Raw genomic sequence first — 27,861 nt, forward strand, 5'->3', positions numbered from 1 at the left:
TGCATGTAGGTACAGACTGCAGGCAGAACACAATGCCCGTCCATCTACAACGAGGCCCCAAAGGTGTGGTTTTGACCAATGTGAGATGAATAAATGGCCCCGCGACATAGGCGCCTGCTTGAAGATGAGGAATTCTGACTTTGTCGTCATTCAACAGAAAATAGCCCTCATCTCCTCATCTCAGTCTGACGTTGGAATAAAGTGCGGCTGATAAATATTTCCATGACATCAGTACCGGTCAAAGCGCTTCCAAACATTTGTGCCACAGTATATAATGTCAGGGCCCTTAAGGAAATTACCAGGGCTAGGGCAAAGGGTGGGCTTGGCGTTTTCATACATCTTTGACAATAAACCTCCCTCTTCTAGTTCTAGAGATGACTGGCATAGAGGTTGGAGTGAGATTTTTGCGCTCTGTGCTCTAATCATTGCGCATGAAGAGCTGGTTGGTAGATAATTTTGATGCGCAGTTGATTTGCAATCTACTGGAAGGTCTAAAACACCCCGGCCCATATTGTGGCTCTGTCATTGCCAACAAGCACGATATCTCCAGTTAAATTTAGGAGAGGTCATGCACGTTAATTGTTTTAGAATGCGCCATTACATCGACACACGTGGAACCTAAGACTTCATCAAAATACAGTAGCTAGCGTTGTGGTTCGATCAATTGCTTTTTTTTTTTTTTTTTTCCCGGTAAGTACATGTACCTACTATATATGCAATATGCCGAAGCAATTATTCTCGTGCCTTTGTTTAGTGATGTGTATGGTTAAAGGCTTGCAAAATCCACTGGAAGAACAGCTCATTGCAATTCCTACTGGACGGATGCCCTCTGAGAATACTCTACTCCATCTCCATGGCCAATTTTGTTTGAGATTTTCGCCTATTTGAAACAACAGGGCTGTGCTCCAGCTCGTACACGCCGGAACTGGTTTTCTAGGCTTTGAACTTTAGAGTACCTACGTGGGATTTTGGACACCTGACCCACCGCAAATCTTTTCAATCGGCGTGTCTGCCTAATTACCTTCAACTCCCTCCGCCATGACTGGATACCCGACCGCGCCATAATAAACATCAACAACAGATTTCTGGAATAATCAAGACTATACGTCACTGCACATTGCGAAAACGATTTACAGATACGTACCTACCTCATTATTTGACCTGGTCATGACCATACAAGTGATCGGAAAACGGGAATAAGTGATTGTGTACCGATCTCGCAGCCTATTCACACACCCCACCTACCTCGGACACTTTACTCTTCTTTTGCAAACAGCAGTTTGGGCCTCCCATCTCTCTGGATTGGGTTGCAAACTTCTGCAGGGACCATCTACTAAACTAAACTACTCGGGACAGATAGGAAGAGTTCGGTACGGAAGGGAAATAGGACTGGGTCTTTACCCCCCAAAGTCTCCATAAACGCCAGCTGGGTTATGAAACCTCCGAACTTTAATTTTTATACCCAGTGCGCCTGCGTGTGATTTTACAAAAATTCTGGTCCTGTCTATTCTACATCGTAGTCCTAGCTCCGTGGACTCATTCATGATGGGAGGATATATTCGATTTGTGAACGTGGCCTTCATCTTACCATCTTACTATCGCGAACTTGCAGGGAGTGCCAAGGGTACTACCAATCTACCATAATATAGAGGTCACATGGACGTATGATGGATGAAATAATGGATGGTATGCATATGGTATTGGTGGTTTGTGGTGATTTTGCGTGGTTTTTCCTACAATCGGTACCACGGAGCTTGAGCAAAATTAATTACAATTATCCAGGTATATACTCCTCATGTACTCGTACTCGTACTCATACAGAACCTCCTTACACGTACAGAACATCCGGTCCCAACCTTCATTTTTCCACCTCCATACCCCATCAACCAAGCAAACATGAAAGATTCCCAAACCACCCCGCCAAAATTAAGTAATGAAAGAACAGATGGGTAGCTAACAGAAGAGAAAATAAGACAAATCCATCGCTAAGGGCCGGAAACAAATGCACGCATGCGCCGACCACTCCACAAGAAACCACCGAATTTTCTATAAACCAAGATAAAATGAAAAAGAAACTACCAAAAGTTATTATGAGTACTTTACTCCGCCTAGATCAAACATGGTCATTGGTTCCTCTATCAGGCCCCAAAACGTATCATTCATATACTCTCCATTTCCGGTAAACACAGGGTGTGCATAATCCATCGGCCCTCCAGTGTTTACCCCGCCGTTATCACCACCCAAGCCGTACCCCATGTGCCCACTTTGCCCACCGTGCCCATTGTGTGTCATCTCATTATTGCCCATAACTGGCGTTACGGGCCCATTCCCGTGACCCATAGCATACAAGTCATGATCTTGAGGCCATTTCCCATACGAGGGCGGCGCACTTCGTGGAGTTGCCATTTCCATGTTCGACGTTGGGCTGAGCGCGCTTGCGTATTGCCCATGATGCGGTGATTCAAGGGCAGTAGTGGAGAGTATTTGTAATGGTGTTGCAGCGTTCAATGAAGATGATCCTGGCAGAAGAGGAGGCCGCATTGTATCATGGTGACCCTTGTCGTTTTCTGGAGTATTTGCTGCAGATACGTCGTCCATGCTACGAGGAGTTTCCATCCCTTCCATTGGAATGGCACCATAGGTATTTGGCGGGCGCCTGCCTTCTGAGAGTCCAAGACGCTTGAATGTGGGCTCTGGGACGCTCTCCGCAGACCCCCGGTCGATTTCGGCCTTTTGAGTGCTGTACCAATGTCGTAGCATCTGGAGAATCGCCGTAAATCTACCGGCCTGCTTGCTCGCCTTCCCATCTGCGGCTTTCTTGAGAGTATCTAGTAGACGATCCATGTACTCATCTATCTTCAACGAGTTTTTATCGATAACCTTTCCTAGTTCGCTCTGTGGGTGCGAAGCTGAAAAGTACAACTTGATGAGAATTATACATGCATACGATGTCCTAACGAATGTGAACACGGGGACCGAGCGGATAGCTTGAATGGTCATGCTCATGAAGGTATCGAGGACTCGGTGAGAAGATGAGAGACATCGGGAAATAGCGTCGAGGTGAAAGGAAGAGAGAAGTTCGTTGGGTTTAATTGACGGCTCACGCATCATGGATTCAGTGTATGGCGGTTGGAAGTCATCAACATTATGGTCGCGGTGTAGCGCAATCTCATGTGCATATACCATGATTAGATTGTAGGTTAGTTGGAGGGATTTTGCGCCTGGATTAGATACACTATTAGTTTTCTTGAAGATGGTACGGTATAAATCTATACAAGTGAGAACCATACCTTCCCAGATATCTTGTGGGCATTTCGACTTCCAATCCTCCAATTGTTTTGCAAACCCTTTTAGTGAAAACTGGACTCTCTGGTCGTCAATCGTAACATTTGCATTTGGGTCGTCAAACGCAAATCCAATTCCAATCTCATCTGCGATCTTTTGTAACTTGACCCATTGACAAAATGCCTTATCAGACGCGGCTGCCTGTGGGGAGCTCTCAAGTACCTCAATACATTCATCCATAAAATCCGTAAATCTAAGCAAGTTAGGCCTCCTCAGTGCCATGGATACATTGCAGCATGACCAGTAGCATGCTAATAGTGCTCTTCTAGTCTCAATAGCTTCAGGATCAGGGAATGGTGATCTGAGTAGTGGGGGCACTGGAGGTACCGGCGCAGGCGGAGGATGGAGTGTTGGGGGACCAGTATCACCATCAGGTTTCTGTTGCCCCCCTCTTTCATTACCAGCCCCCCCACGTGCAGCTCCACCCCCACTTAAAGACGGTATTGAAGCTTTCTGTGTTGGGAACGGTGGCAATCCCCGCACACTTCCTTTAATAATTTTCCGCTTCTTCGTAATCCCGATATCCAGGGCCATGACCGCAGCCTGATGGATATACATGTAGAACTTCAACTCCTGATAATGATCTGGGGTATAGTACCACATGCTACATATAGTCAAAGATTGTACAAGCTCAAGGCTCTTCTCCCCATTTATCATGACCCTTTCTGCAAATGCACGAGATATCTCATTATACAGCGTTTTATGCAATGCAGGATCACTCGTTCCAGAAGCTGCAGCAAGGATGGCAAGAAATAACGTTGGCTTCTCCCGGCGTATGTCTTCAGCCGTTGTGTCGGGTGGGAACACAACAGCTGGGAGGTTTGGGATCATATCTTCGACGTAGTGGTTAAAGATCTTTGTAGCTGTCTCCATGCTTAATATCCCCCGGTCGACTACGTCAATAAAGACATATTTAGCCATGTCCTCATCCGTGGGTCGCAGATAAGAGGTTGTGGATATTTTCCCACCCTTCAGCGCTGGCAAGGAAGTCCCTTTGAAATTTCCATCTCCCAATATTTGATGTGGATCTTCATGTCTCAGTCTTTTAGGCGGCCTGGAGATAGGCGAGAATTCAGCGTCCAGTGCACTGGGAGTATCCCCATCTTCCCCATATTCTTCCTCATCATCTTCATCTATACCCCGTGCCTGCCGTGCACGTGTTGCGTTTAAACTCGCTGTTAATGCATCGATCTTCTTCTCGAGCTCTGCAACCTTACTGTCACTCTTCTTCTGCCGCTTCCGTGACGGTGCTGTGAAGATACACTCCCTGTTCGCCTTGGCGCAACGTTTACATGTTGCAAAAGGGTTTGCTTCGTTCGGTTCGCAACGGACCTTAAGGCCTCGACATGACTCGCAAGCTCGGGGTCGTTTCTGATCTGCTAATGCAGCTGCTGCGGAACTACTACCACTAGGAATTACAGTAGTAGGGGTAAAGACCGGGGGTGCACTTTGGATCGGCGTGTGATGGTGAGGTGGTGGTGGTAAGAACCCGAGTGGTCTTCCACTTCCACCTCCAGCTCCGTCGACTCCATGCGGGTGTGCAGGTGGTATAGCTGTCGAGCTCGCGACACCGACGCTACCAACAGCAAAGGAAGAGCTCGACCCCGCACGTGGGCCCGCCAACCGGGGATCAATATCCATAAGCCGGAGGTAAAGGGGCCGTTGGTAAAACGAAGATCGATCTATCGATTATATTTAGGCGCAGGGCGGCACAAGTACGAAATACGCTTGGCTGAGGATATGGTATACACTGGTACAGTGGAGGAAGGTCGGGCTTGCACGCTCCGATGTTGTTTGGGTGGTGAGATGGGCCAGTCTTGGGTTGACTGAGGGCGCGTAAGGGAGAACCAGTAGAATGACACCGAGAGTCGGGGAGTCGGTGAAAAGAGAGGAAAAAACAAAAGTAATTAATCAGTTATCTATATGTATTCCAGCAAATGGCTCCATATGTCAGGCACAAGATCCGAGATATCTACCGGGAATGGGCTCAAAATTATAAGGCCTAGCTGCAATAGCTAGAGGGTATATTAGGTGACCTACATATTTGATATAAAATTATCAGGTCTCTTACAAAAAAGGATATACGGAAGCTCGACCACCCGAGACCTTCAAGCAAGCATTGGTGCGACTGGGTATGTAACTTTGAGATGGGTTAATATGCAGCAGGGTTAATGAGATGCTGCAGTGGGATGGTGAAAGTAACGGTACATAGTGACAGGTTTGGAGATTCGATAAAGGGGCAAGGAAATATGAGATCAGGACGAGAATGGATGGATGGAAGATTGAACATATATAAGTACCTACATGTAGTGAATCTGGGTTTATTCCATTCCAATACATATAGCTAGAGCAATCGGTAGAGAACAGGTACTAATGCATCAAGGTGGAGCATAGCAGCGGAGTCCGTCCAGCTCCTTACCACATGTAATTGGATGTAACGTCTTCCAAGACAGGTCTCTCCCCTTCCTCTTCTTGCCCCTAACTATACCCTTGTCTCTGCTAACCTGCAGTGATAATGACAGCCGTGGCTGTCTTAACCAAGGTAATACAAGCATATATCTGTGTTACACAGTTCCGGTTCGAACAGCCTCAGTCGCTACTTCCCCACACATCCCATATGGCGCAATTAATTCGAATCCCTTTCTGCCGAAACCTAGAAAAACAAGCAACGGGCTAAATCAAATTTTTCACAGTGCAAAGGCTACCAAACTAAAGTACATCAATCTTCTCGGAGAATTTAATTCGATCAACCTCATCAATGTCACGCCATGCGGCCACATGTTCCCGGCTCAGACCACACATATATATGAAACGGCTACAATAGAATATTCTAAACCCTGTCAAAGGAGTATGATCGACCAAAACCGCAACCTTGCCGAAAAACGTGCTCATGCAGTAAGGATCATTGCTGAAGATAAGTGTATATCAAAAGTCAACAGCTGCAGTTGGCCTAGAATAGTATCTCATTGAGTTTTCTTGAGATTGGCACACCCACCTTGAAAGGATCACCCCCCGAGACTTAGTCCGGATAGGTCATTTGTGCAGTTAATTTGCCTAATATCACTTTGATAAGAACGTGTGGTCCCGAGAATCCACTTTTCTATCCATATAATACCAGGGGATAAAATCTTGAAATATCTGAATACATGTACCCGGCATTCATCTCTCATCTAAAGTTGACATATTGTTGCGGGTGGATGACACGCTCACCCGGATCTTCCTTAGTCTTACATGTATGCAACCTAAAGGTCATTCCACGGTATATGTACACATGAAGATCTTTCAGTAACCGTATCAAATATTCGAATCCATCTCTGAAGTATTGATAACGTAGAAAACGCATAGCACAGAACTGTCGCTAGCTTTGGCACGGTAGTTTAGTCTTGATTTTGGATTTGCTAGGATAAGGTGGCCACTTTGTTGCGGTTTCAGTTTTTCCAGTACTTAAATCAGGAACCGCGGATGCGATATGACTAAGGAACCGCCTTTTATCGATTATCAATTACAATACCTACATTTCTTCTATGATCCTAGACGTTATTAGGCCTCTTATACCATAGATATCCTCATCTTGGCAACTGGCTAATTATAGTTACCGAAAAAATTTCATCCTACCTCCATCTCCAAGAACAATTTCTATATAATCGATTTAGGGATAAGGCTATAGCGATGGCTGTATAATAAGAAACCACTCATAAGATCGCGAAGGTTGGAGGAACGAATTGGGTCATGAGATATCACCCGGTGTTGGTTAACACCCTCAGGCGCGCACTCACACTTGCAAGTATCCCAGAATCCGAATAAGAGAAGCCTGTTACAATGAAGAACATGGTGACGGTCCTCTATCAAGAAAGGAAAGGGTAGGTTCGATTGATACGTCTTTCCGCATGATTAACCTAGCATATTCGGGTATAATGTCCATTGTATACCCTTGCTATGTATGTACTACTCAAATCGGTTATTGAGATGCTATTTGTTTCACTTTGGCTTCCTCAACTAGATTGTGTTAGGAACTTGCTCCTCCTACTTGTATTAATGAATCTTAGTGACATAGTAAGAACTCTTGTTAGAAATACGCATGCTGCAAATAATCGAAGAAAGCAAAATTCATTTAAGTGTGCCCTCGAGTACATAAATCTATTTCCAGACTACAAATTTTCAAACGATCTACAATGTACGTAGTGTCTTCCCTCAAGGTCCTTAATCTATATAAGAAATCTCCTATTAAACAATAAAGCTTTCTGGATTTTGACGAGATTGAAACAGCGGCATGTTGAGAAGTGATAAGCGCTGGTGGGCGGGTGATAGGTTGCAATATGTTCTGCACAAACTATCACTCGGTGTTACATTGACGTCATCGCTCATGTTCGGGTGTATTATGTGCGAGAGTATGTATTTCAATAAAGTTGGAAATCACCACCTAGGTTTAAAGGTGTGGTATCACAGTTCCAACAAAATCAATTAGGTAGAAAGCAAAAGAAAAATCAAAACCCCGAAAAAGAAAACCCGAAAAATAGAAACGACATAAACACGCTCCGCCGGCAAGTCTCGCGAGCACTTCAAAATCAAAACCGCTTTTTGAAATACTCACTAGGCCTCCCACTACACCTTGCGTCATTTTATTCAGTTTTCTTAACCAACCCGGATGATACCCGCCGCCATCAACTTCTGAATCTTTTGACGGATCATAGGGCTCTTCATGTGGTCATTCAAGGCTTGTGGATTTGATTTGGCCTGTAAATATCTCGTTAGCTTATTTCTTTATAGTCGTGATGGGGTGGAGTTAAGGCCATACCTGTTGCAAAATGCTCTGCATGACAGGGTCGCTGATAATGCTGACGATTTCGGGGTCCTTCTGGATCCTCTCCATTGTCTGCTCTTCAGTCTCACCCTCTCTGGTAGAGTACATGGTCTCCATGCATTTCCTTGTCTGCTCTTCAATCTCCCTGGTGTGCTTCCCTTCGGTGTCCGCCTCAGTTGCCTGGTTGCAAGCATCCAAACACTTGTTGTACTCCTTCATGGCATAGTAAACCTGTGCCTTCCGGATGTGTGCACGCATGAACTTCTTATCTCTTTTCAAGGCTTCGTCGCAGTCCTTGATCGCCTCCGGGAAAGAAAGCAGTTTGATCAACGCCGCAGCACGGTTAGAGTAACCACGGGGGTCCTCGGGGGCACGCTTGATCATCTCGGAGTAAGCCTTGACAGCTCCAACCCAGTCCGCGGCCTTGAAACAAGTGTTTCCTTCTTCACGGGCCTGGTCTGCCTTCTCAGGGTCGATGTAGGACTCCCGCTCAAAGTCGATCTTGGCCTTCTCGGCGGCACGAAGCTTGCCGAGAACATCAGGGGTACGGTGCTCTGTAAGAGCACGATTGTAGTATTCAATGGCCTTTGCGAGGTCACCCTGCTTCTGGTACGCGGTTCCAATACGGCCGAATGCCCTGAAAGTAATTTAGGTTAGTCTCTTGGCACAAGTAAGAATCGGAGAGAGGTTAAGTACTTGGCAATCAACTTGAAGTCAGCACGCATCTCACGACCTTCCTCAATAGCCTTCTCACACTCTTTAATACAGCCATCATAGTCACCAGCCTCGAATCTGGCTGCTGCCAAATTGTTAAGGTAGGTAATGTCCTTGTGAAGCTCCCAAGCCTTTGAGTAGTGCTCAATGGCGGCATCGAAGTTACGCTTCTTGTAGTTCTCTGTACCAAGAGCCTTCTCCTTATCAGCGGCCTCCTTTGCCTCCTTCTTTACCTTTTCCTCATCATCCTCCTGGGGTTCAGGAGGAGGAGGTGTGGCGGCTCTCGGCGGAGGTGCTGAGCTCCTCGCATCTGGCATCTCAACGTCTCCATCACCTCCGGAAGCACTTCCACCTGCGCCAGGGAAGTTAGGCATCTCCATCTGGATACCCAAAAGCGCACCAATAACCTGCATGACTCTAGGATCACTGATCTCGTTCTGGATGGCACTAGGATTGGTCCTGATCCTGTTTAGTTTCTCCATGAATTGGGGGTCTCCAAGGTACGGCGCGGTCTTGGGGTTGGAGGCAAGCTTTTGGAGGAAGTTAGGATCTTGGAAGATCTGGCCAAGTCCCATATCGGGCTGACCATCAGCGGCAGCTTCACGGCTAATGGCTTCATTGACTGATTTGACACCAGACTTGGCTTGAGCGTTGTTTGGGTCCAGTTTAAGCGCTTCTTCGTAGGCCTCGAGCGCAGCAACTATACGGAAATTAGAATGATTTATTTATCAAAATTGTTGTCATGATATGACTTACTGAGATCACCCTCTCCGTGAAGAGCAGCACCCTTTCTTGTGAATCCCTTGGCCCAGTCGGGCTTTAGTTCTGTGAAACAAAGAGAACCTTAGCAATAATTTTCTCCATCTGGGAAGGATGAAACTGTTGAGCCTACTGACCAGTGCACTTAGTGGCATCTTGTAGAGCACCAGCAAAATCTTTCAGGGAAGCATAGCAAGCAGAGCGATTTGAGTAGAGAACGTGGTTCGACGGGTCCACTTCGATAGCTTGAGTGAATAAGGAACTGTACCTGTCAATCAAATGCCATACGGTACCAAAGATTACGAAGAGGATGATATGCAACTTACATAGCCTTATCGAAATCCTTCGCAGCGAAAGCAGCGTTTCCCTCAGCTTTGAGCTATATCATTGTCAGCGGGTCCTTATCCGACTGTCTAAAGGTTCAAATGCCAGGAATACCTTATCAGCCATGATATCAGTATTGCAGAAAAACTTTGAGAGTTTTGTAAGAGCGAAATGGAAGTATCGCTAGTATGCAAGAGTAGTGAACTTGATGGGATGTTGGGAGATTGCGAAAAGCGAGCGGATGTCCCTAAGTACGAAGCGCGGGGCTTGGAGGAATCTTCGAGTGCTTTCTAGAATCCACCTGCTGCGGGGCACCCACAACGGCAAAGAACTCGTCAAACACAAAAACAAATCAACACCGCATAAATAGATGCCATAACATGCGATTTTTACATGGCCAGAGATCTAAAAACATTTATACCATCAATCTCTTCACATGTGTGGTGGAGTGATGCTTCTAGTAGTAGATTATTTTCGCTTTCCCCCGATTGGCCTTATCCGCCGAGACAAATAATAACAGAGCCTCACTGTGGGGTGTAGCTAGATATAATCGTACCTGCAACACTCCGGCTTTATCTCGAAAGCTTGAAAGAAACTTTGACGATCCGATCCGTCAACTTTCCCCGCAGTTTGAGGCCCTGAGTCTTGGGCTTTGGGATGGTTCGATTTGTCTGAGAAACCTAACCCTACAACTTTTCAAAGTCTTATGGCAGTCATCGCTTATCACTCATGTCTTTGCACACTACTAGTAGAGAAACTACATGTAGCTAGTAGAGACATGTATGTTAACGTCTTCTCAACTTATGAAAACAATCTAATATTGATTAGATGACTTATGATTGCGTGCTTTACCGGAGGTGATTAGACTAGAGTACCGACACTATGAATTTCTACAATTCACGGAATTATTTGATTCCGGGCGTAGCGAACTAAAACTCAACTTCATGACACAAGAAGCTATGTCATCGAAGAATGCATTAAGATATAAGCACAGGTTGCTCTGTACTCGTATTTTAGAGTCGTGATGTCTCATATAAGAGCTTCTCTTAGCCTTTAAGTCGAGGTTTCGGTGGTCCTAGCTTTATGGAAGTTTATTTGCCGGGCAATATTACATGTACTTACCCCGGAACGTTACCCGTGCATCTTCGGGTCACCTCAGATATTGTTGATTACCTACATGTACGAGTGGGTAGCCACTGTTGATTTATTTCTGAGTGCTCAATGAGCCTTTGAAATTAAGTATCTATGGAGAACGACATGGGAATTCCTGTCTCGTGCCTTACTTGCACACGCATGTACGCACATATGACGGTATTGAGTACAATCGACGAACTGGTCATGTAGATGTTTAATGTATATGCGATCCTTGCGAACCAACGGATCGGATATAATGCATTCCGTGGGGTCATGTAAACACCGTAACAGATACATCCTGAGATACAGTCCTTCATAAGGTGCCTTCAATCCGTTAATGTATCTCTATGGGAATTTTTTCTCTCGGTCTTTTGGCAATCCGGAGCATGCGTTGGTCAACGTGTGGACGGGCCCATGGCTGTTCTACATTCGTTGAGTTACTCCCCTCATGTAGTAGTCGTCATCCTGCCTATCGTATCTTGTCAACTCTCTTGCCCCCCTCCGATACTCCGCAGGGAAAAATCCCAGATTCAGGTTCAGCCTTGCTTCTACTTTACTTGCGGGCCAGGCACCCATTCAACAATTTTTACCACCCGCCCCTGCCCTACATTACTTTGACCCTGCCCACAGGTTCTTACCAAGATCCCCTTTACTGCTCAACTACTTCTTGACGCCGTATATTCTATTTTCACCTGTCGTTCAGTTCACGCTTGGACCTAGACAGCACAGAAACTCCAACCACCGCCCGCACCCGAAATCGGCAACTCTAGGGGGAGAACGTTGATAGAGACTGGCACGGCTGATTCACGGTGAGTTGATAAGTTATCCCCCTTGGTACTGGCCTTTCCAGCTCGCCAAGAACGGCGGCGGAAGAATCCAGTGTGCATGTGATAGTTGTTGGGATATGATACCTACATGTATCTGTGCTCTCTCCTCTATCATCTTCCCCATCCCCAGTTTCCACCACCACCACCACCACCACTGCTGGTTTCTGACTGCTTTTCTCCAGTCCTGTCTATTTCTATAGAATTCGATCAAATCCACACAATATCAATCTGAGCTAGCAGCCAGAAACTACGAAGCATAAAGAGGACGTGAGAAAAAGCATGTTTGGTCACAACCCGATCACTAGCCACGTATCCAAGCGACGGAGTTCATCCTTGTCGAGTATGTTCTTCTACTCTACCCCACCAGCTGGAAGTTCGAGTACCGGTAGTAAGTTGTTGAGAGTTTTGTAATGGTGGTAGTGGCGGTGAAAGGTCTCGAATGGAGGGAAAGGTTTTTTTTTCGGAAAACCGAACTCTGTGCATGGATGTGATTGCTGATGCTTTTCATGTCGAAGGTGATGCAGGAAAATCAACTGCCGAACCTATTGGAGAGGAGGAGGAAACTATTGTTGACGATGGGGAGAAGAACAGTATGCTTTCTAAAGAATACCCCTCAAGCTGGGCCTCTTGGTTCTAGAGGCTGTGATGTGAAAATATGGCTAACGGTGTAACAGTGTTGTTGTCGATAATCTCGCAATTGAGGCCCGGAGCTGATTTGAGCCGCATTACCCTGCCGACATTTATCCTTGAGCCAAAGAGCATGCTGGAGAGGATCACAAAGTACGTGATTTTTGGTGATTTGCGAGAATTTAGGATTTCAGTTTCATTATAATCCCCTGTGTGACTTTGCTGATGGAATCTTGGTCAACCATAGCTTTATGCAACACCCCGAGACCTTGTTACCAATGACAGCTGTTGATGACCCAACTCAACGGTTCATATCTGTTGTGAAGTTTTATTTGAGTGGTTGGCATATCAAGCCTCCGTGCGTACTCGTTCCCTAGGAGCTTGTGGGTCTATTGCTAACTATTCCACAGCGGCGTCAAGAAACCTCTGAACCCAATTCTTGGCGAATACTTTACCTGTCATTGGGATTTCAATGAGACACCCGGAACACAGGCATTCTACATCTCCGAGCAAACGTCTCATCACCCCCCAAAATCATCTTACTTTTATATGGCCCCCCACCATGGTATCCGGATAGATGGGACCTTGAAACCGCAATCTCGGTTCCTAGGGAACTCGGCAGCATCCATGATGAATACCTCAGTTGTGGTTCTCCGACTACTCAACCGAGGAGCTACTGCGGGAAAGCCGGATGGCGGGGAGAAGTATATCTTGACCCAACCGAACATGTATGTCCGCGGCATCCTGTTTGGGAAGATGAAGTACGAACTAGGCGACCATTCGTATATCAAGTGCCCGGAGTTAGACCTGATGGCAGATATCGATTTTAAGGTCAAGGGATTTTTCACTGGCGCTTATAATGCTATCGGAGGGCAAATTAAGAGGGAGAGTACTGGTGAGGTTCTATATGAGATTACAGGTAGCTGGAGTGGGGAGATGTTTATTAAGGATTGCATGGTATGTTTTCGTGAGCGGTTTGCCAGAACTAGGAAACTTACAAATGTGATTAGACTGGAAAGAGAGATTTGCTTTTTGATGCCACTAATGCTGCACCTACGTCACCAATTGTTAGACCATTGTCTGAGCAGGATGAGCGTGAATCTCAGAAGCTCTGGGGACCTGTGACTACTGCATTGAAGTCGAAGGATCAGGAAGGCGCTACTGATGCCAAATTCAAAATCGAAGATAGGCAAAGAGAAGAAGCTAGGTTGAGGGAAGCTGACGGTGTAGAGTGGAAGCCAAGATTCTTCCGTGCTGTTGACCCCTCGAGAGGTGAGGACGAGCAGCTTGATTGGATCATCTCAACCAACATGTGAGTTTTCGGGGTTAAAGTTGTGGAGAAGTGCCATTCCCAGGAGATATTAACCCAAAATAGCGACGGCACAACCCCGGAAGAGCAGATTAAGCAAATATTGAACATTGCGCCGATAATTACAGGAGCAAGGCGGGCTAGTAAATACGATATCCCACCCCACCATCCTCACACAGAAACTGTTCCTGAGGGTACCCAAAATGGTAAAATCACCAATGGAGACTTGGACCCGGAAACCGCATTAATGGACTTTAGAGAGGCTGATGAGTTTGGACCTGGTTTGATACCAACAAATAGGGGTGTAACAACGGCCGCAGGACATTCAACTAGACCAGAAGCGGGACAAGAAGTGCGGCATTCTAGATCAGGGTCCGATGTGAGCACTATGAGCGCTCGCTCTGCGGGTTCGGTCAGAGGGCAGGGCAGAGGGGTTAAGTACGACGACAGCGACGAATTTGTGGATGCGGGAGAGAGGTGAAGGTAGATTTCTTTGTTTTTTGTGGTGGCATTCGATTGCGGGAATGAAGGCATTTGGGGGCAAAATTCAACATGGATGTGGGAATATCGGCGTCAATGATTAATTTACGATTCAACGAGTAAAAATCAATACATCTATATAACTTTTAAGAAAAAAACGCTACTCTACACTATCTAACTTTGTTGTGCCCACTGTTTTTGTCGTTTCATGTTTTTTGTTTACATTCATAGCTTCGTGCGCGGTTTTAAGATGCGATCAATAATAGATTTTTAATGATATGTTATTCTCCTATTACATGGTGTGTGACTTTGTTCGTCACAGATTGTCACTCGGCGATATTGAGAACTTAAGCTCAGATGGTCATCCAGCTTAGATCAATGCTATGACTTGAGATACGGGGCTAATAGTTGGATATTGAGGTCATGATTTGTTAAGTCCTTAGTCCGTTACCCCCTTCTGTGCTCTCCCACCGGGAGCGAGTAATAATATAGCTCTTTTCTTTAGTACTCAATAGCATCACGGCTGCCTGCAGAGAATTTTATACACTCAGCGCAGAGCCCAGACCAGGTGTCCGTAGCTGTTGTTCGTTACCTAATAGTAGGGTTTCCCGGTGTAGGTAAAGCTTATTATTTTACTTGCGCTAAGTATAGTACTCAAGCCAAACAAACGGGTAGCATTAGGGGATTCAAAACCACCGGTATCAACAAGGCGCTTAAGCTAATAATAAGAGAATGCAAAAGGTCAAATATTTAGAGTATTCGGACTCTATTTCTCTTCACCACTCACGAGGTCAAGCACATACATGCAGTGCTGCCTACCCTAGCTTGGCAGGCAGCTCTTCAACCCACCCCCTGGAAGGAATGCCTGCCCCCTTTCAAGTTCGAGGCCGGGTGGTGGTGGCTCATCCCAGCCATTTTGGGCGGTCTTAATTGAGGTGGCGCAGCAGGTCAGAACTGAAGAAGTCCTACGTCTTCGACCTGCCGTTTTCACATTTCTACAGTTGGAAGTCGGAGATCTTGAAAAGAGAGAGAGGGAGTGAGTGCGTGTGAGTAAACCCTACCTGAACTACTACATACATGATACACCCTACCACAACAAGCCGTGCAAAGAGACAGCGTGTACCTACGTTACGTTACCCACGACGACCGGAGCAAGTGTTTTATTTTTGTTTTGTATTTTACTTTTTTTCTTCTTTCTTTCTTTCTGCCTTTTTTTGTTGCTTTTTGGGGGCCGAGATCTGTGGATAGATAGGTGCTATTTGCTGTTTCTCCTTCGCTATTTTGATTCACAGTCGTCTTGACGAGTTAATAGAGTAGGCACCTATTGCATACATGTATCTAGCTGCTGTTGGACACTGAAGACTCCAGCTCTCGAACACACACACACACACACACACACACACGCACACTCACACACTCCATAGACTCTCTTTCTCTCTCTACTCTAGATCTCTCTCTTCCCCTTCCCTCCCAACTCAAGCGAACCTTGTTAGCACATCGTAGCATCCGTAGTAACCGTACTGAGCAGGCACCTGGCAGGCTTGACAGACAGGGCTGGCTGCTGGCTTACTTAGCTTTCCTTTGGCGCTAGCTACTACTGTTTTAACGTTGCTAACGTACCCTCCACGACTCGGGGCGGCTTTAGACCCGTTCCATTTCCATTTCCCTTTCCCTTTCCATTTCCCCTTTTCTACGGGCCGATTCCATTATTCTGCGATTTACGTTCAGCACCGAACTCTACGAACCTGAGCGACCCTCTGCTGCACCGGCAACCCAGCATCCGTTCTTCGACTCTAACGGAATAATTTAGACTGACATACGTACGTACATACGTCCAGTGTGTGTGTCTCTGTGCGCCTGTCCTGCCCTGTCCTGCCCTGACTCTCGCAGTCTCTCACTCTGTCTGTCTCTCACTCCTTCCCTCTCAACCACCCCCCCCCCCCCCCCACAATCCCCCCTCCCTCAGATCACTCCCCTCCCCCTCACACAACTTGTACAGGCTACACCACACCTACCACCTACCTATATACCCATACCACACACCCCCCCTATTGAGAAGACAAAGTCTAGCTGGAATACTCCCGGAGATTAAGAGGTCCGTACGACGCGAACCTGGAAGGGGATAAGGGTTATAGGGGAGGAGCTTTGCCTAGACTGTGGATATCTACTACACACCTGACTTTACTGCCCACTACTGCCAGGCGTACTTCTGCTGCACTGCATTGATCATTGCAATTACTGCTACTCAATTACTCCTACTGACCACACGCATATCTACATACAGTCGCAGAACAGAATCTGAAAAGCAGGAATAACAAGATCTACTAGACAGAGCTTGGAATTCCCCCAGACCCCCCTTCTAGGACTGACCTGGAAGTGAGGATGACTAGCAACGTCAGCGTCCCCCGTACAGCACTCTCTCCCGTCTCTGTCGCCGGCAGTGACTGGTCCGGAATCTCGAAATACCAATCCGGCTCAGACCTCTACGGCCCCGGGGGTGCCCCTCAGCGCAACAACTCAAACAGTGGTATGCTCGGTGATGGGGGAAACGGAGGGGGCGGCAATCCGCGTACAGTGTCCCCGCCAGCATCAATAGCTCGCTCCTCTGATGGCGCAGGCCTCTACGCACAAAGCGAGACGTCGTCTCTCAAGGGTATCATTCAGGAGGAGGAAGTCGCGGTCCACCACTCTGCGCTGAAGAAGCTGTTACAGCCGTACCTTGCACAGCAGCAGCTCAGTGGGCGCCCGAATAAGGCGCGCGACAAGCTGCTCCGGTTATCCGTGATTCAGTTCCAGGAGCTGTCGACGGACGTCTACGATGAACTACAACGCCGCGAGGCGAACGCGCTTCCGGGCGCCGTTGATAAACCACCGCATCTCCAGCCCAAGGACAAGTTCCACCCTAAGCGGAACCAGGCGCGGCAGAAGCTCTCAACGCTCGCAATGGAGCGCTTCAGGGATCTCGCGACGGACGTATACTACGAGCTTGAGCGACGATTCCCACAATTTGGAGACGGAAGCGGAAGCCCGACTGCTGCAATAATGAGCTTGAACGGACTTCCCTCGAATCGTGTGGGGAGCCCGGGTCCCGGGCGTTCCGGGAGTCCAGGGCCTGGAATGATGCAGCCAGGGCGGGTTGGAAGCCCTGGGCCAGGTCGTGTGGGATCCCCTGGGCCACGGAATGGACCGCCACCAGGTGGATACGCGGCGTATAATGGGGGCGGGGGTGGGCCGCCGCGAATGGGATCTCCGGGAATGCCGCCGAGGAATGGGCCAATGTCCCCGCAAGGGGCGTTTGGGCGGCCGCTCCCAAAGACCTACCAGGCCGGAAATCTAATCCCGAATAAGAGTACTATGGTGGAGGATGATGATGATGGGCTCGGAGATGACTCGGATCATGAGGGCGCTTTTGGGCTCGAGGACCGAAGGTCAAATGGCATGAATAGCATGAACGGTAGGGCGGGGATGAAACGAGATAGTAATAGGAGTATGAGTAGTTTGAGGAATGGGGTTGGGGCTGGGAGTGAGGTGCGATTCAATTTCTTTTTTTCGCCTCCTTTCTTTACTGGCTGGTTGTGGGTTGGAAGGGGATCTTGCGCTAGGAGTACGAGCTAATTACGGGTGTAGAGAATCGTTTCCGAATATAAGAGTAAAATTGAAACCCTGCAGGATAAAATAGCAGCGCTCGAGGGTAGGCTAGATGACAGGAACCGCGAAATCTCGGAATTTAAGAAGGGCGAGAGACGGAGAGAAAGCGTATGCCCCCCCTTTCAACTTTTATGGAGCTGGTTGATAGACTAATTAGACTGAATTACTTAGAATCTGAATATCGAACTCGAGGAAAAACTGGCAGAGGCACAGAATCTCAATAAAAGCTTACAGGAGGAAATTTCTCGCCTTAAGGGGGAGACGCCAGTGGCGGGGACAAGAAGTACAGCGAGCTTGTACAGGAGCATGAGCAATTGAAAGCGGAATTGCGGGAACAGGAAGAAGTAGGATTACCGATTATGAGTTGTACAAGATTAACTGACAATGGGTGAAATAGGTCACAGAAGAAGTCCGGCGTGAAGCAATGGAGTTCTTAAACCAGATGAAATCTATCTCTGAGCGTGCCGACAACTTTTACGAAAAGGAAGAACGCATGCATGCCGACTATCAAAAGCTACAAGATGAGGTCAAAGAATGGAAAGCTCGTTATGCCCGCACCAAAGCTACGCTCCGGAATCTCCGCACATCATCAATTGGCCTCGTTGTTCCGTCCCCCGCCAACATGACCAGCGGATTCTCAGACCCCAACGGACTCGTGAAGGATGTTCACATTACCAAGTTCCAGATCGCGATAGATGAGCTTTTGCGCACCGCTCGAGGAGCCAATTGTTCGCAGACCCTTGATTTTGTAAAGGGTGTGGTGGTGGCTACTAGAGCGATCATGGAGAACGTAGAAGACTCGCCGAATGACGATCGTGGGAAATTGAAGGCAAGGGTATCGGCAACAGCGAATAACTTGACGACGGCAGCGAAGAATCATGCATTGAGTCAGGGGCTGTCGCCGGTGTCCTTGGTAGATGCGGCTGCATCGCATTTGTGTGCAAGTGTGGTAGAGCTGGTCAAGGTCGTGAAGGTTAGGACTTCGGTGGGGGGTGAAATAGATGAAGAGGACGATGGTGAAGACGAGATCAGGTCCCCGGACTCGCCAAACATGAATGGCATGTTTGGAGGCAAGCTACATCCTGAGAACCGGAACCAACAGCAGCATCAACAACCAATGCAGAATGGAAATGTGAATGGAAATGCCCAGCAGCAGCAGCAGCAGCAGCAGCAGCAGCAACAACAACAAGCGACGCCACAGATTCAGCAAAATCGTCTCAGCGGTGAGAGCGTCTACAGCCCCCTTACCTCCCCACGCTCTTCACACAACGGCGAGGACAACCTCCAATTCCCTCCGCAAGACGCCAAAGGCCGCAACGGCTCCGTCGGCGGCCGTGCCGGCGGGGCCTGGGGCGACATTGCACCGTCGCTCGCGGGTGTTGGCAGCCCGCCCCGTCAACCCCCATTCCACGGGCTCCGCGTCCCCGATAATAGCAACGTCGAAGAACTACGGGTGAGTCTGACCCTATTCCCACTCCCACCTCAAACTCAACGCACGCTGACCAAACACCCCTCACCTCTACAGGTCTCGCTCGAAACGCAAACCGAGGGCATCGTCGAGAACATCCAGCACCTGTTGTCCTCAATCCGCGCCGGTGAGGACATGGCGACGCTGCAGGGCCACGTCGAGCAGATTGCGAGCGTGGTCGACAGGGTCGTCAAGAACACCGAGGACGCGATGGAGCAGAGCGGGAACGAGAAGCTCCGTGAGAGGGGTGACTGGATCGTGTCGAACCTGGCGGGCTGCGCGGGTAAGATGAGGGCTGCAACGAACGGCCCCATGCCGGCGGATGGACCGGCGGATAAGGAGTTTAGGGGCGGGCTGGCGGCCCTGGCGTTTGATCTGGCGAGGGAGACGAAGGACTTGGTGAGGACGGTGGAGGAGATTAGTGATGAGTCGAGGAGGCCGGGGGGAATTAGTGTGGATGATCTGAGGTAGTGGTAGTAGTGGTGTGTTTTGAGGGGCAATCGTATCTTTTTTTTTTTTTACTTTTTTTTTACTTTTTATATATTTTTCGTTATATTTTTTTATTGTACTTTTTTACTAACACTTTGTATACCTTTGATATTTCTGGTTAGCTGGTTGACTTGGTTGGTGTGTGAAGGTGGGTGGGAGGGCGGGGAACTGGGTACGAGGAGAGGGGTGGCGGGTAGGAACAACATATACTGAACTAACTAACTCGAACAAACAGCCTAGCTACATACCTTCCCATTTTTTTTTTTCGTTGTCCTTGTCTTGCTTGCAGTGTGGTAAATATCTGCGCATTGCTGATTATAAGATAGAGTTCTTTTTTTATTTGTTTCTTTTGACCTGCCCTAGAGACGTACTAGAGAGTGGGATGAGAGGAGGAGCCATGTATAATAGAGTTGACAATATTGAATGATACCTGTGCAATGCCATTACAACAATCGCTCGCTATAAAGGTATTATCTATAAGGATATATTCCTTATAAGGATAGGATGGCCCGGCCCCGTTAACCCTCTGAGCACCTAATGCTCAGCGATAATTCTGTATAAGGATGTAAAATTTTGGCCTGGATCGTATGTATCCTTATAGTGAGAGATTACTGTATTTGGGTATGGGTATGGGGACGTTACGAGTGAGAACTGGTGATTATTGGGGTACTGTGGGGGGTCGATGCATGAGAGCTGAAGGATATATAAGGTTACATACAGCCTTGTTCATACCTGGTTTGGTAATTAGGCAAGGTTGAGATCTCAATTATGATGATTGTTTCAAATTGCGTATTGGCACCTTCTTGTCAGCACCGTGTAGTGTGTTGCATGGGGTACGCACGATCACTCAGGCTAGTCTAGTATATGTATGTACATGTATTTGTATTCTCTCCTGGCCGGCCTGATCTCGTCGCTTGAAAGAGGAGAAGGAACAGTTGAAGTGAGTGTGGTGGTTTGCTGGGTGCTTAAGTGCTTATATAAATACACTGAATGTTAGCATAACTACATGTACCGGGGGTGCACGTTAAATACCGAGACGCCTTGAATTTTGTATGGAAATCGCCCATAGCAACCAAAAAGTAGCCAATGAATTTTGGTCTTGGCCCTGAAATTTGTATGGAGGAAAAAAATACCGAGACGTTTTATCTATGTTCACTTAAAAATATAAATATTTTCCTAAAAATACAAAAAAATAACCAGTGAATAGCCCTTTCCCACAGCTCCATCTGAGTATCGATTTGAAGTTATCAAAGAAGTTTTGGTGAAGTTCGAAAAGAACAGGAGTAGAAAAGAGGTTGAGGAGGTTGCATTGCAAAAGCTGCAGGACATGCTAACCAAATACCTGCTTGGCTGCCAATTGTCAAAAATATGTATATCAGCCCAATCAGAGCCCTCACTTTTAAAAATTACCCAAAAAGGGATTCTCAGTACTTACCCTTAACCCCCGGTACATGTAGATGAAGCCTGTCCCTTTGGCCGCTGTGGGGCAGGTCAGTCGGGACTACATACATGCATAATAGCTACGTGGTTGTAAGCAGTTGAGCATATGTGTTCGTTTGGGGGGGAGTACACTGGATGCGGTCGTCATTCTTCTCATTTGATCTTCTCATCCTTTTCATACGAGCATTAATCCAGCCAGAGCAATCCAGCCGGATCTCAGACAGAGAGACTTTCATCACCATCACCAAAAGGTTGAGAGCGTCTAAAGGGGACAGCTGCATTCTCTGTACAGTAACGCGCGGAGGGTTTACTACATACATTGACTGATGAGTGACAGGCCGTGACCGACAGCTTATCGCATCGCACTAAGGACTAGGGTTCGCGATAAGGCCTAGTAGCCCCACGCCATCCCTTGGCATGAATTTTTCGACAATTATTTTCGAGCACCTTCTGCTTCTTGTGCAAGCAGCATTCACAGTACTCTACGTCTCTACTCGAACCCCCTCCAATTCCTCCTCCTCCCCCCACCACCTCAGAGACAAACAACGATAACTAGTAGTATGCTACTCCCTCAGGTCCTCCGCTCACGGACGCACCTCGCTCGCCCTCTTCTCCAGCGCTCAATTCGCCTCCACACACCACATACCGTAGCGGGCGCGTCTCCTCTGCGATGCTTCTTTGCTACTGTCTCGGAGGGATCGGAGAGATCGGAGGCCTCGGAGCCTGCTGTCCCGTCACCGTCTTCTTCGGTGGCGGCGGGATTGGAGAGCTCTGATAATGCTCCTGCTACTATCCCCACTACCCCCACTACTCAGGCTCAGGCGCAGACACCGGCTGAGACCCAGACACCAACACAAATTGAAACCCATACACAAACACAGACTGAATCCCAGACACAAACACAGCCCGAGACTGTAGGGCAGGGCCAACAAGGAATCCCTCTGCGGAAAACACTATCTGGCGCGCCCATCCGCCGAGTCCGCACCACTCTCCAAGATCCTGAAGTAATTTCCCGCACGGCATTTTTTATCCGCCGCTCTGGCGAAGAGGCCAGCTACCGCATCATCACGCTCGAGAGGCTGCTTGAAATCTGCAGAGACCCCACAGTGGTGCCCAATGATAACATCATGATCAGAAAGCTGGAAGTTAACCTGGAGAGAAAGGGCTTGCTCAAGGAGACGACGTATTACATCAAGCACAGCGACCTTGCAGAGGAACGGAGGTGGGTGGCGGCGGGAAGAGAAGGGCCAGGGTCGCAGGAGGAGGGGGAGGCGGCTGTAGGCAGGTCACCGGTTTTGGAGCTGTTGGAGGTGGCGGATGTGGAAAGTGATAGGAGTAAATATGTAGTTATCAATCATAACGTGGCGCATCTGGGGATTGGTATGCGGAAGCCGCGGCCAGGGCAGTTGATGAATCCGGTGGCGAGCTTCTACCCGCAGCGGATAGCGGAGAATATGAAGGCTCTCAAGCTGGCAGGGACAAATACACATGTCATGGTGGAGGTCACGGACGGAAAGTTCCATGCCTACCCCATCACCACCGCTCTCGGTATTGTCGCCAACCAGATCAGCAGACTCTCCCACAATCTCGACAAGAATTATGTCAAGAAGTACTCCCAAGCGCGCGGGTTTTGGGAGGGCAAGGTCTATAGGTCAATGCTCGTCCAGCTCACGCAGGCAACAGAGTACGCAAACGCTATATTGCAAACCCCCATCGACGAGCCCATATCAATCACCTCGGCCGTCGCCGGTAAGCCAGAAACCATCTCCCGCTACGACGCACTCGTGCTCTACTTTGCGGAGTCCGCAGAGGCAATGCGAAAGCTCAAAAAGATTGTGACGAACTCCACCCTGTCACGAGAGTCCGACGGGATCATAGAGGATAAGGACGAACTCGATGAGCTCGACAACTTTGCGGAGATGGAGCTCCTTAATAGAAGGATTATAGATAACATTAAGGCGATCAAGGCCATGCCGGAAGTAGCTGGCCGGGTTGTGGTCGAAAGATTCACAGGCCCGTCCTCCATGCGCCCGGTCAGCGCCCTGGAACTGGTCTTAAGACAGATGGCGAATAATATGGAGAATATCGAGAACGAGGTTAGAAACATCACGAAACCCCGCCCTGTCGTCGTGCGCTATGTAAATGCGCTCCCTTACCCGCGAGCTGCGGCGGCGGCCGTGCTGGCGCAGAAGCAGGAGGCAGAGGAAAAAACTAGGCTTATAAAATTCGTAAGGTCGAGCTCGCCGCCGCTGCCGACAGAGGGCGCCCCCCCCATACGAAACATCCACTGTGACAGTGGCGTCTCCTCTACCCGCATTACCACCTCCATACCCGCACCCGTCACAACTACCACCATCCCCGGCGGCAGCAGGGAATACTCAACCGCAAACATCACCTTCCGCGGCCTCGAGATGCGGCGCAAGGACTTCGTCAAGAACAGGAACGCATTCGGCAGGATCATCCCTGTGGACGCACCGCCGCCCAAGGAGGGGCCCATCGTTGTCAAGGAGGGCACGATCAGGCACAAGCTGCAGCTGGCGGAGCAGAAGAGGCTGGAGGCGATGCAGGGACTGGGGTATAGTCTGATGGCCGCGTCGCAGCTGGGCGGGTCGGGCGCGGGCGCGGGCGCGGTGGCGGAGGTGATGATGAAGGAGGGTGATGGCGGTGGGGTGAGCACCTGGGAGGGCACGGGCGAGTTTGGCGGGCTTAATGATGAGAGCGGGCTGACGCCGCTGAAGAAGGGCGATTTGTGTGAGCTTCGGTGAGACAATGACCCTAACCCTGGCCTTGGGCGGTTTTTTTATATTTTTTTATATTTTTTCTTTCTTTCTGCGGTTGTGGTTTGGAGAGCCTTTAAAAGCACAAGAAGAGAAGAGAACATGAGGAGGAGGGTCAAAATAAGATACAAGATAGGGCTTGTATTTTTAGTGGTTAACCTCATATCAATCTACTCATGACGCCCATGGTTTTCAGTAAAATCAATATCCCCTTCGCTCTCCCTCAAACCAAACAAACAAATTTCATCTCCCATAGCAAATATTATGGTATGAGCACTCTAGCTAACATCTCTCAAACAGAATGAGCGGCGGTGCCCGTGTCGCAATCTACCTCCGCCCCAGCCCCAACGGCCAACCCACCTCCGACTTCCTCCTTGAAAGCGGTGAGCGAGCCATGTACGCTGCCGCGCGAGTATCATTCGCCATCCCGTCCTTCATCAGCGAGAAGAAAGCGGCCGAGATCATCCACACGGTAGACATCATGCGCTCCAACACCGACCTTCCTCCGCAGCGCCACAGCGAGCTGGTGCTGCCGCGCTCGACGATGGCGGACGTGATCCAGAAGATGCGGACCTTCTCGGACAAGTCGCGGGCGCTGTATGCGGACGAGAAGGCTAACTTTGTGAAGCTGTATGAGCGTATGGCGCTCGAGGGGGAGGACACGGAGCTCACGCTGTTTGAGGCGGCCGAGGAGATCTTTGGGCAGGCGTATGGTGATGAGCAGCTGTATACGACGCATCTGGCGCTCATGGAGGACGGCGTGCGGTACCTGACGGATAAGGGCGCGCACAGGGCTACGAGCACGTTCAAGGTTAGGGCGAAGAGGGATGTGAGGATGATTGAGTTTGTGACGGAGCAGGTCCGGCTGGGGACGGGTGCGGAGAAGGAGGCGGATAAGATTGTGTTTAAGAAGTTGAAGGAGCAGGTGCCGCTGCTGGAGAGCTTTGCGAGAAAGGCGAGGCACTTGATCGATATTAGTCGGAGGAACACGGAGAAGGACTTGCGTGCGAAGGAGGGCCCGGTCACGAGGGTGCCGGTGAAGGAGGTGCAGTGGGACGAGAACGATATCAAGTTTATTGACTACATCAAGGCGGGCGTGCTGCAGTACGGATCGCAGTCGGTGCCAATGGACGGCCTGGTGCCCGTGATTCTTCGAGCGGTGAATCGGTATGAGGGCGAGCTGGACAATATCACCGCCTTCCAGTTCATCGCCGACATTGGCGCCTGGAATAAGTGGGAGGACCTTGCACTGCGTCAGAAGAACATTGCGTTCCCGGGAATGGGCACGTCGCGCCAGGCCGACGAGGACCAGAAGCGCCTGAACGTGGTGAATGGGCCGAAGGGCGTCGAGAAGCTGGAGCTCGTCGACGCGATGAAGGATATCCGCAAGGACTGGGGCCGCATGGAGGTATTTGCCATTGACGACATCACGGCGCACGAGATTGACGATGGCATCTCGCTGGAGAGGATCGATAAGGAGACGAACTGGGTGCATATCCATATTGCGAACCCCACGGCGTGGCTGCCGCCCAATCATTGGCTCTCGGACTTGGCGTTCCGAAGGAAGCAGTCGCTGTATCTTCCGAACCAGGTGCTGCCCATGCTGCCGGTGGCGCTGACGGATAAGATCGGGCTGGCGTCGGGCAGGTGCGTCATGACGATGAGTGCGAAGGTTAACATGGAGGGCGAGGTGCTCGACTTTAACCTGCAGTCTGGGTTCGTGAGGAACGTGAAGCGCTTCACATATGATACCGTCTCGGCGGCGCTGGGCTACCATCAGTCTGAGTACACGAGCTTTGAGATTGGAAAGTTCCCAAAGCCCCCGAGGAAGGACACGGCGAAGCCGGACGAGCGCCAGATCAAGGACCTGAAGACGCTCAACGACATTGCGCTGGCCTTCCGCAAGAAGCGCGTGCGGAACAACCTCATCAACGTTATCACGCCCCGCGTCAATGTCGAGGTGTACACAGGCCTCAAACCCTTCGTACACCCCACGACCTCCACCATGCCGTACCTCTACCGCGGCCACCCGGCAATGCGCTTCAGCATCGAGTCGTCCACGGCGAGCGATGACGGCTCGCACTTCCTCGTCTCGGAGATGATGCAGCTGGCCAACAGCATCACCGCAAAGTTCTGTGGAAAGCACAACATCGCCGTCCCTTTCCGCGTCATGGAGTACGACTACGACCGCGCCGACCTCGTCGCTTCATACAAGAACAAGATCCTCCCCGCGCGCAACGAGCTCGGCAGCGTCAAGCCAGAGCTCGGAATCCAGTACATGATGCTCATTGGCAAGACGCGGATCAGCGCATCCCCCAGCCCGCACAGACTCATGGGCCTCGACGACGGCTACATCCGCGCCACCTCGCCGCTGCGCAGATACTCGGACATGATCACGCACTGGCAGATTGAGTCCTTCCTGCTCGGCAAGGAGCCGCGCACGCATAAGCAGATCACGCCGTTTGCGCTCGAGCTCGAGCGCGGGGAGCGCCTCTCGGCGTTTACAATGAAGGAGAGTAAGCGCTTCTGGGCGGCGGTGGCGATTAAGCGGTTGATGGATCTGAAGGACCCGCAGCTGCCGAAGACGCTGACGTTTATGGTCATGGAGAAGGTGCCGCATCCGAGTATGAGTATTGGGCTGGTGTGGGAGCTGGGGATGGCGGGCAAGGTTGCGTATGAGAATTCGGCGCAGGAGATGGGCGTGAGGGCGGGGGATACGTTGGAGGTGGAGCCGATGGTGGCGGTGCCGGGGGAGAGGATGGTGTGGTTTAAGTATAGGAGGATTATTAAGAGGAGGGAGTTGGATGATGTGTTTTTGTGAGTGGGGGATGTGGGGTGAGGTGAGAGGGAGGATAGATAAAAGGTTTAGTTTTAGAGCGCGAGGGGAAGGGGAGTGTGGGGGGGGGGGTTTGATATCTGAGTTGCTTGTCTTGCTGTATAAATACTTTTTACACTGTAGATTTTAACATTTTTTGTTTGTTTTTGGCGTTTTCTTTTTTGTTTTTTTTGTTTGTGGTGGCTTGTACTTTTATGTAGACTACATACATCGTGTATATTCATATCCCCCCATCCCCGTTTGGCTGGACTGCAATAGAACATCTCTACTACGTCTAGATATTTTTGGATCTCTTTGTATGTGTGCACCTTTCTTTTTGGCGGATGTACGATGTGGATCGACTTTGAAATGTGTTTGGTTTGGTTAAGGGGTCAATGATCGTAAGAGCGGTTATACAGACGGCCGGGGGTGGCAGGGTTAAGACGGTTTGACAAGTTATCTTTGGCAGAAGGGACTTCTTTTGCGAGTTAGTCACCTGCCGTCCTCTTGCCCTATGTCATTGCTGTGGGTGTTATATTTAGCTGGAGTCGTACATGGGGCTCTTAGGGGCAGTATGGGTGGTCGTGAAGTGGGAAGATATGTGCGAGTGATATCTGGTGACTGAATCTGGGCCGGTGTTATTTTCGGACGTTGGCGGGAATTGGGAGGAGGAAGGTTCCGGAATGTGGTTTGGTAACTTAATTGTGGTTTGGTGAGTATCGGTGATATCTATTCCGCGATGTTTTTGCAGGCAAACTTTAATATAGGCCGTTTATATGTGTTCTATGTAGAGGGTTCGGGCGTACGTGAAGAGTCTTCAGGTTTAGGAACTTCTGTCTGCGAGTATTTTTCAAATATTCTGTATCACCGTTAATGTATCTATACCGAAATACATGCTCTCATA

At 49.1% G+C, this 27,861-nt stretch overlaps 5 protein-coding genes across 5 annotated transcripts; 3 read left to right on the forward strand and 2 right to left on the reverse strand.

The window, feature by feature from the left end:
- Positions 1–2,088: 2,088 nt before the first annotated feature.
- LAJ45_03870 (uncharacterized protein) lies at positions 2,089–4,986 on the reverse strand (the record flags this gene model as incomplete). The annotated part of the gene is made up of 2 exons (XM_046113452.1): positions 2,089–3,221; positions 3,291–4,986. 2 exons carry the CDS (start codon positions 4,984–4,986, stop codon positions 2,089–2,091), a joined length of 2,829 nt encoding a protein of 942 aa, XP_045973181.1.
- A 2,991-nt stretch (positions 4,987–7,977) lies between these two features.
- Positions 7,978–10,069, reverse strand: LAJ45_03871 (uncharacterized protein; the record flags this gene model as incomplete). Its single annotated transcript, XM_046113453.1, has 7 exons — positions 7,978–8,079; positions 8,141–8,783; positions 8,843–9,560; positions 9,617–9,685; positions 9,757–9,881; positions 9,946–9,998; positions 10,058–10,069. The coding sequence occupies 7 exons, from the start codon at positions 10,067–10,069 to the stop codon at positions 7,978–7,980; spliced, it is 1,722 nt and encodes a 573-aa protein (XP_045973182.1).
- Positions 10,070–11,248: 1,179 nt separating this feature from the next.
- Positions 11,249–14,148, forward strand: LAJ45_03872 (uncharacterized protein; the record flags this gene model as incomplete). The annotated part of the gene is made up of 11 exons (XM_046113454.1): positions 11,249–11,254; positions 11,798–11,886; positions 12,087–12,090; positions 12,142–12,244; positions 12,420–12,494; positions 12,579–12,684; positions 12,779–12,889; positions 12,942–13,488; positions 13,542–13,843; positions 13,907–14,046; positions 14,141–14,148. 11 exons carry the CDS (start codon positions 11,249–11,251, stop codon positions 14,146–14,148), a joined length of 1,491 nt encoding a protein of 496 aa, XP_045973183.1.
- A 2,554-nt stretch (positions 14,149–16,702) lies between these two features.
- LAJ45_03873 (uncharacterized protein) lies at positions 16,703–19,907 on the forward strand (the record flags this gene model as incomplete). The annotated part of the gene is made up of 6 exons (XM_046113455.1): positions 16,703–17,848; positions 17,948–18,076; positions 18,140–18,251; positions 18,311–18,312; positions 18,366–19,421; positions 19,494–19,907. 6 exons carry the CDS (start codon positions 16,703–16,705, stop codon positions 19,905–19,907), a joined length of 2,859 nt encoding a protein of 952 aa, XP_045973184.1.
- A 2,018-nt stretch (positions 19,908–21,925) lies between these two features.
- LAJ45_03874 (uncharacterized protein) lies at positions 21,926–26,963 on the forward strand (the record flags this gene model as incomplete). The annotated part of the gene is made up of 2 exons (XM_046113456.1): positions 21,926–24,126; positions 24,443–26,963. The coding sequence occupies 2 exons, from the start codon at positions 21,926–21,928 to the stop codon at positions 26,961–26,963; spliced, it is 4,722 nt and encodes a 1,573-aa protein (XP_045973185.1).
- Positions 26,964–27,861: the final 898 nt, after the last annotated feature.

Source organism: Morchella importuna (genome assembly GCF_003444635.1).
Source record: "Morchella importuna strain M04M26 chromosome Unknown Morimp01GS009, whole genome shotgun sequence".
NCBI lineage: Eukaryota > Fungi > Ascomycota > Pezizomycetes > Pezizales > Morchellaceae > Morchella > Morchella importuna.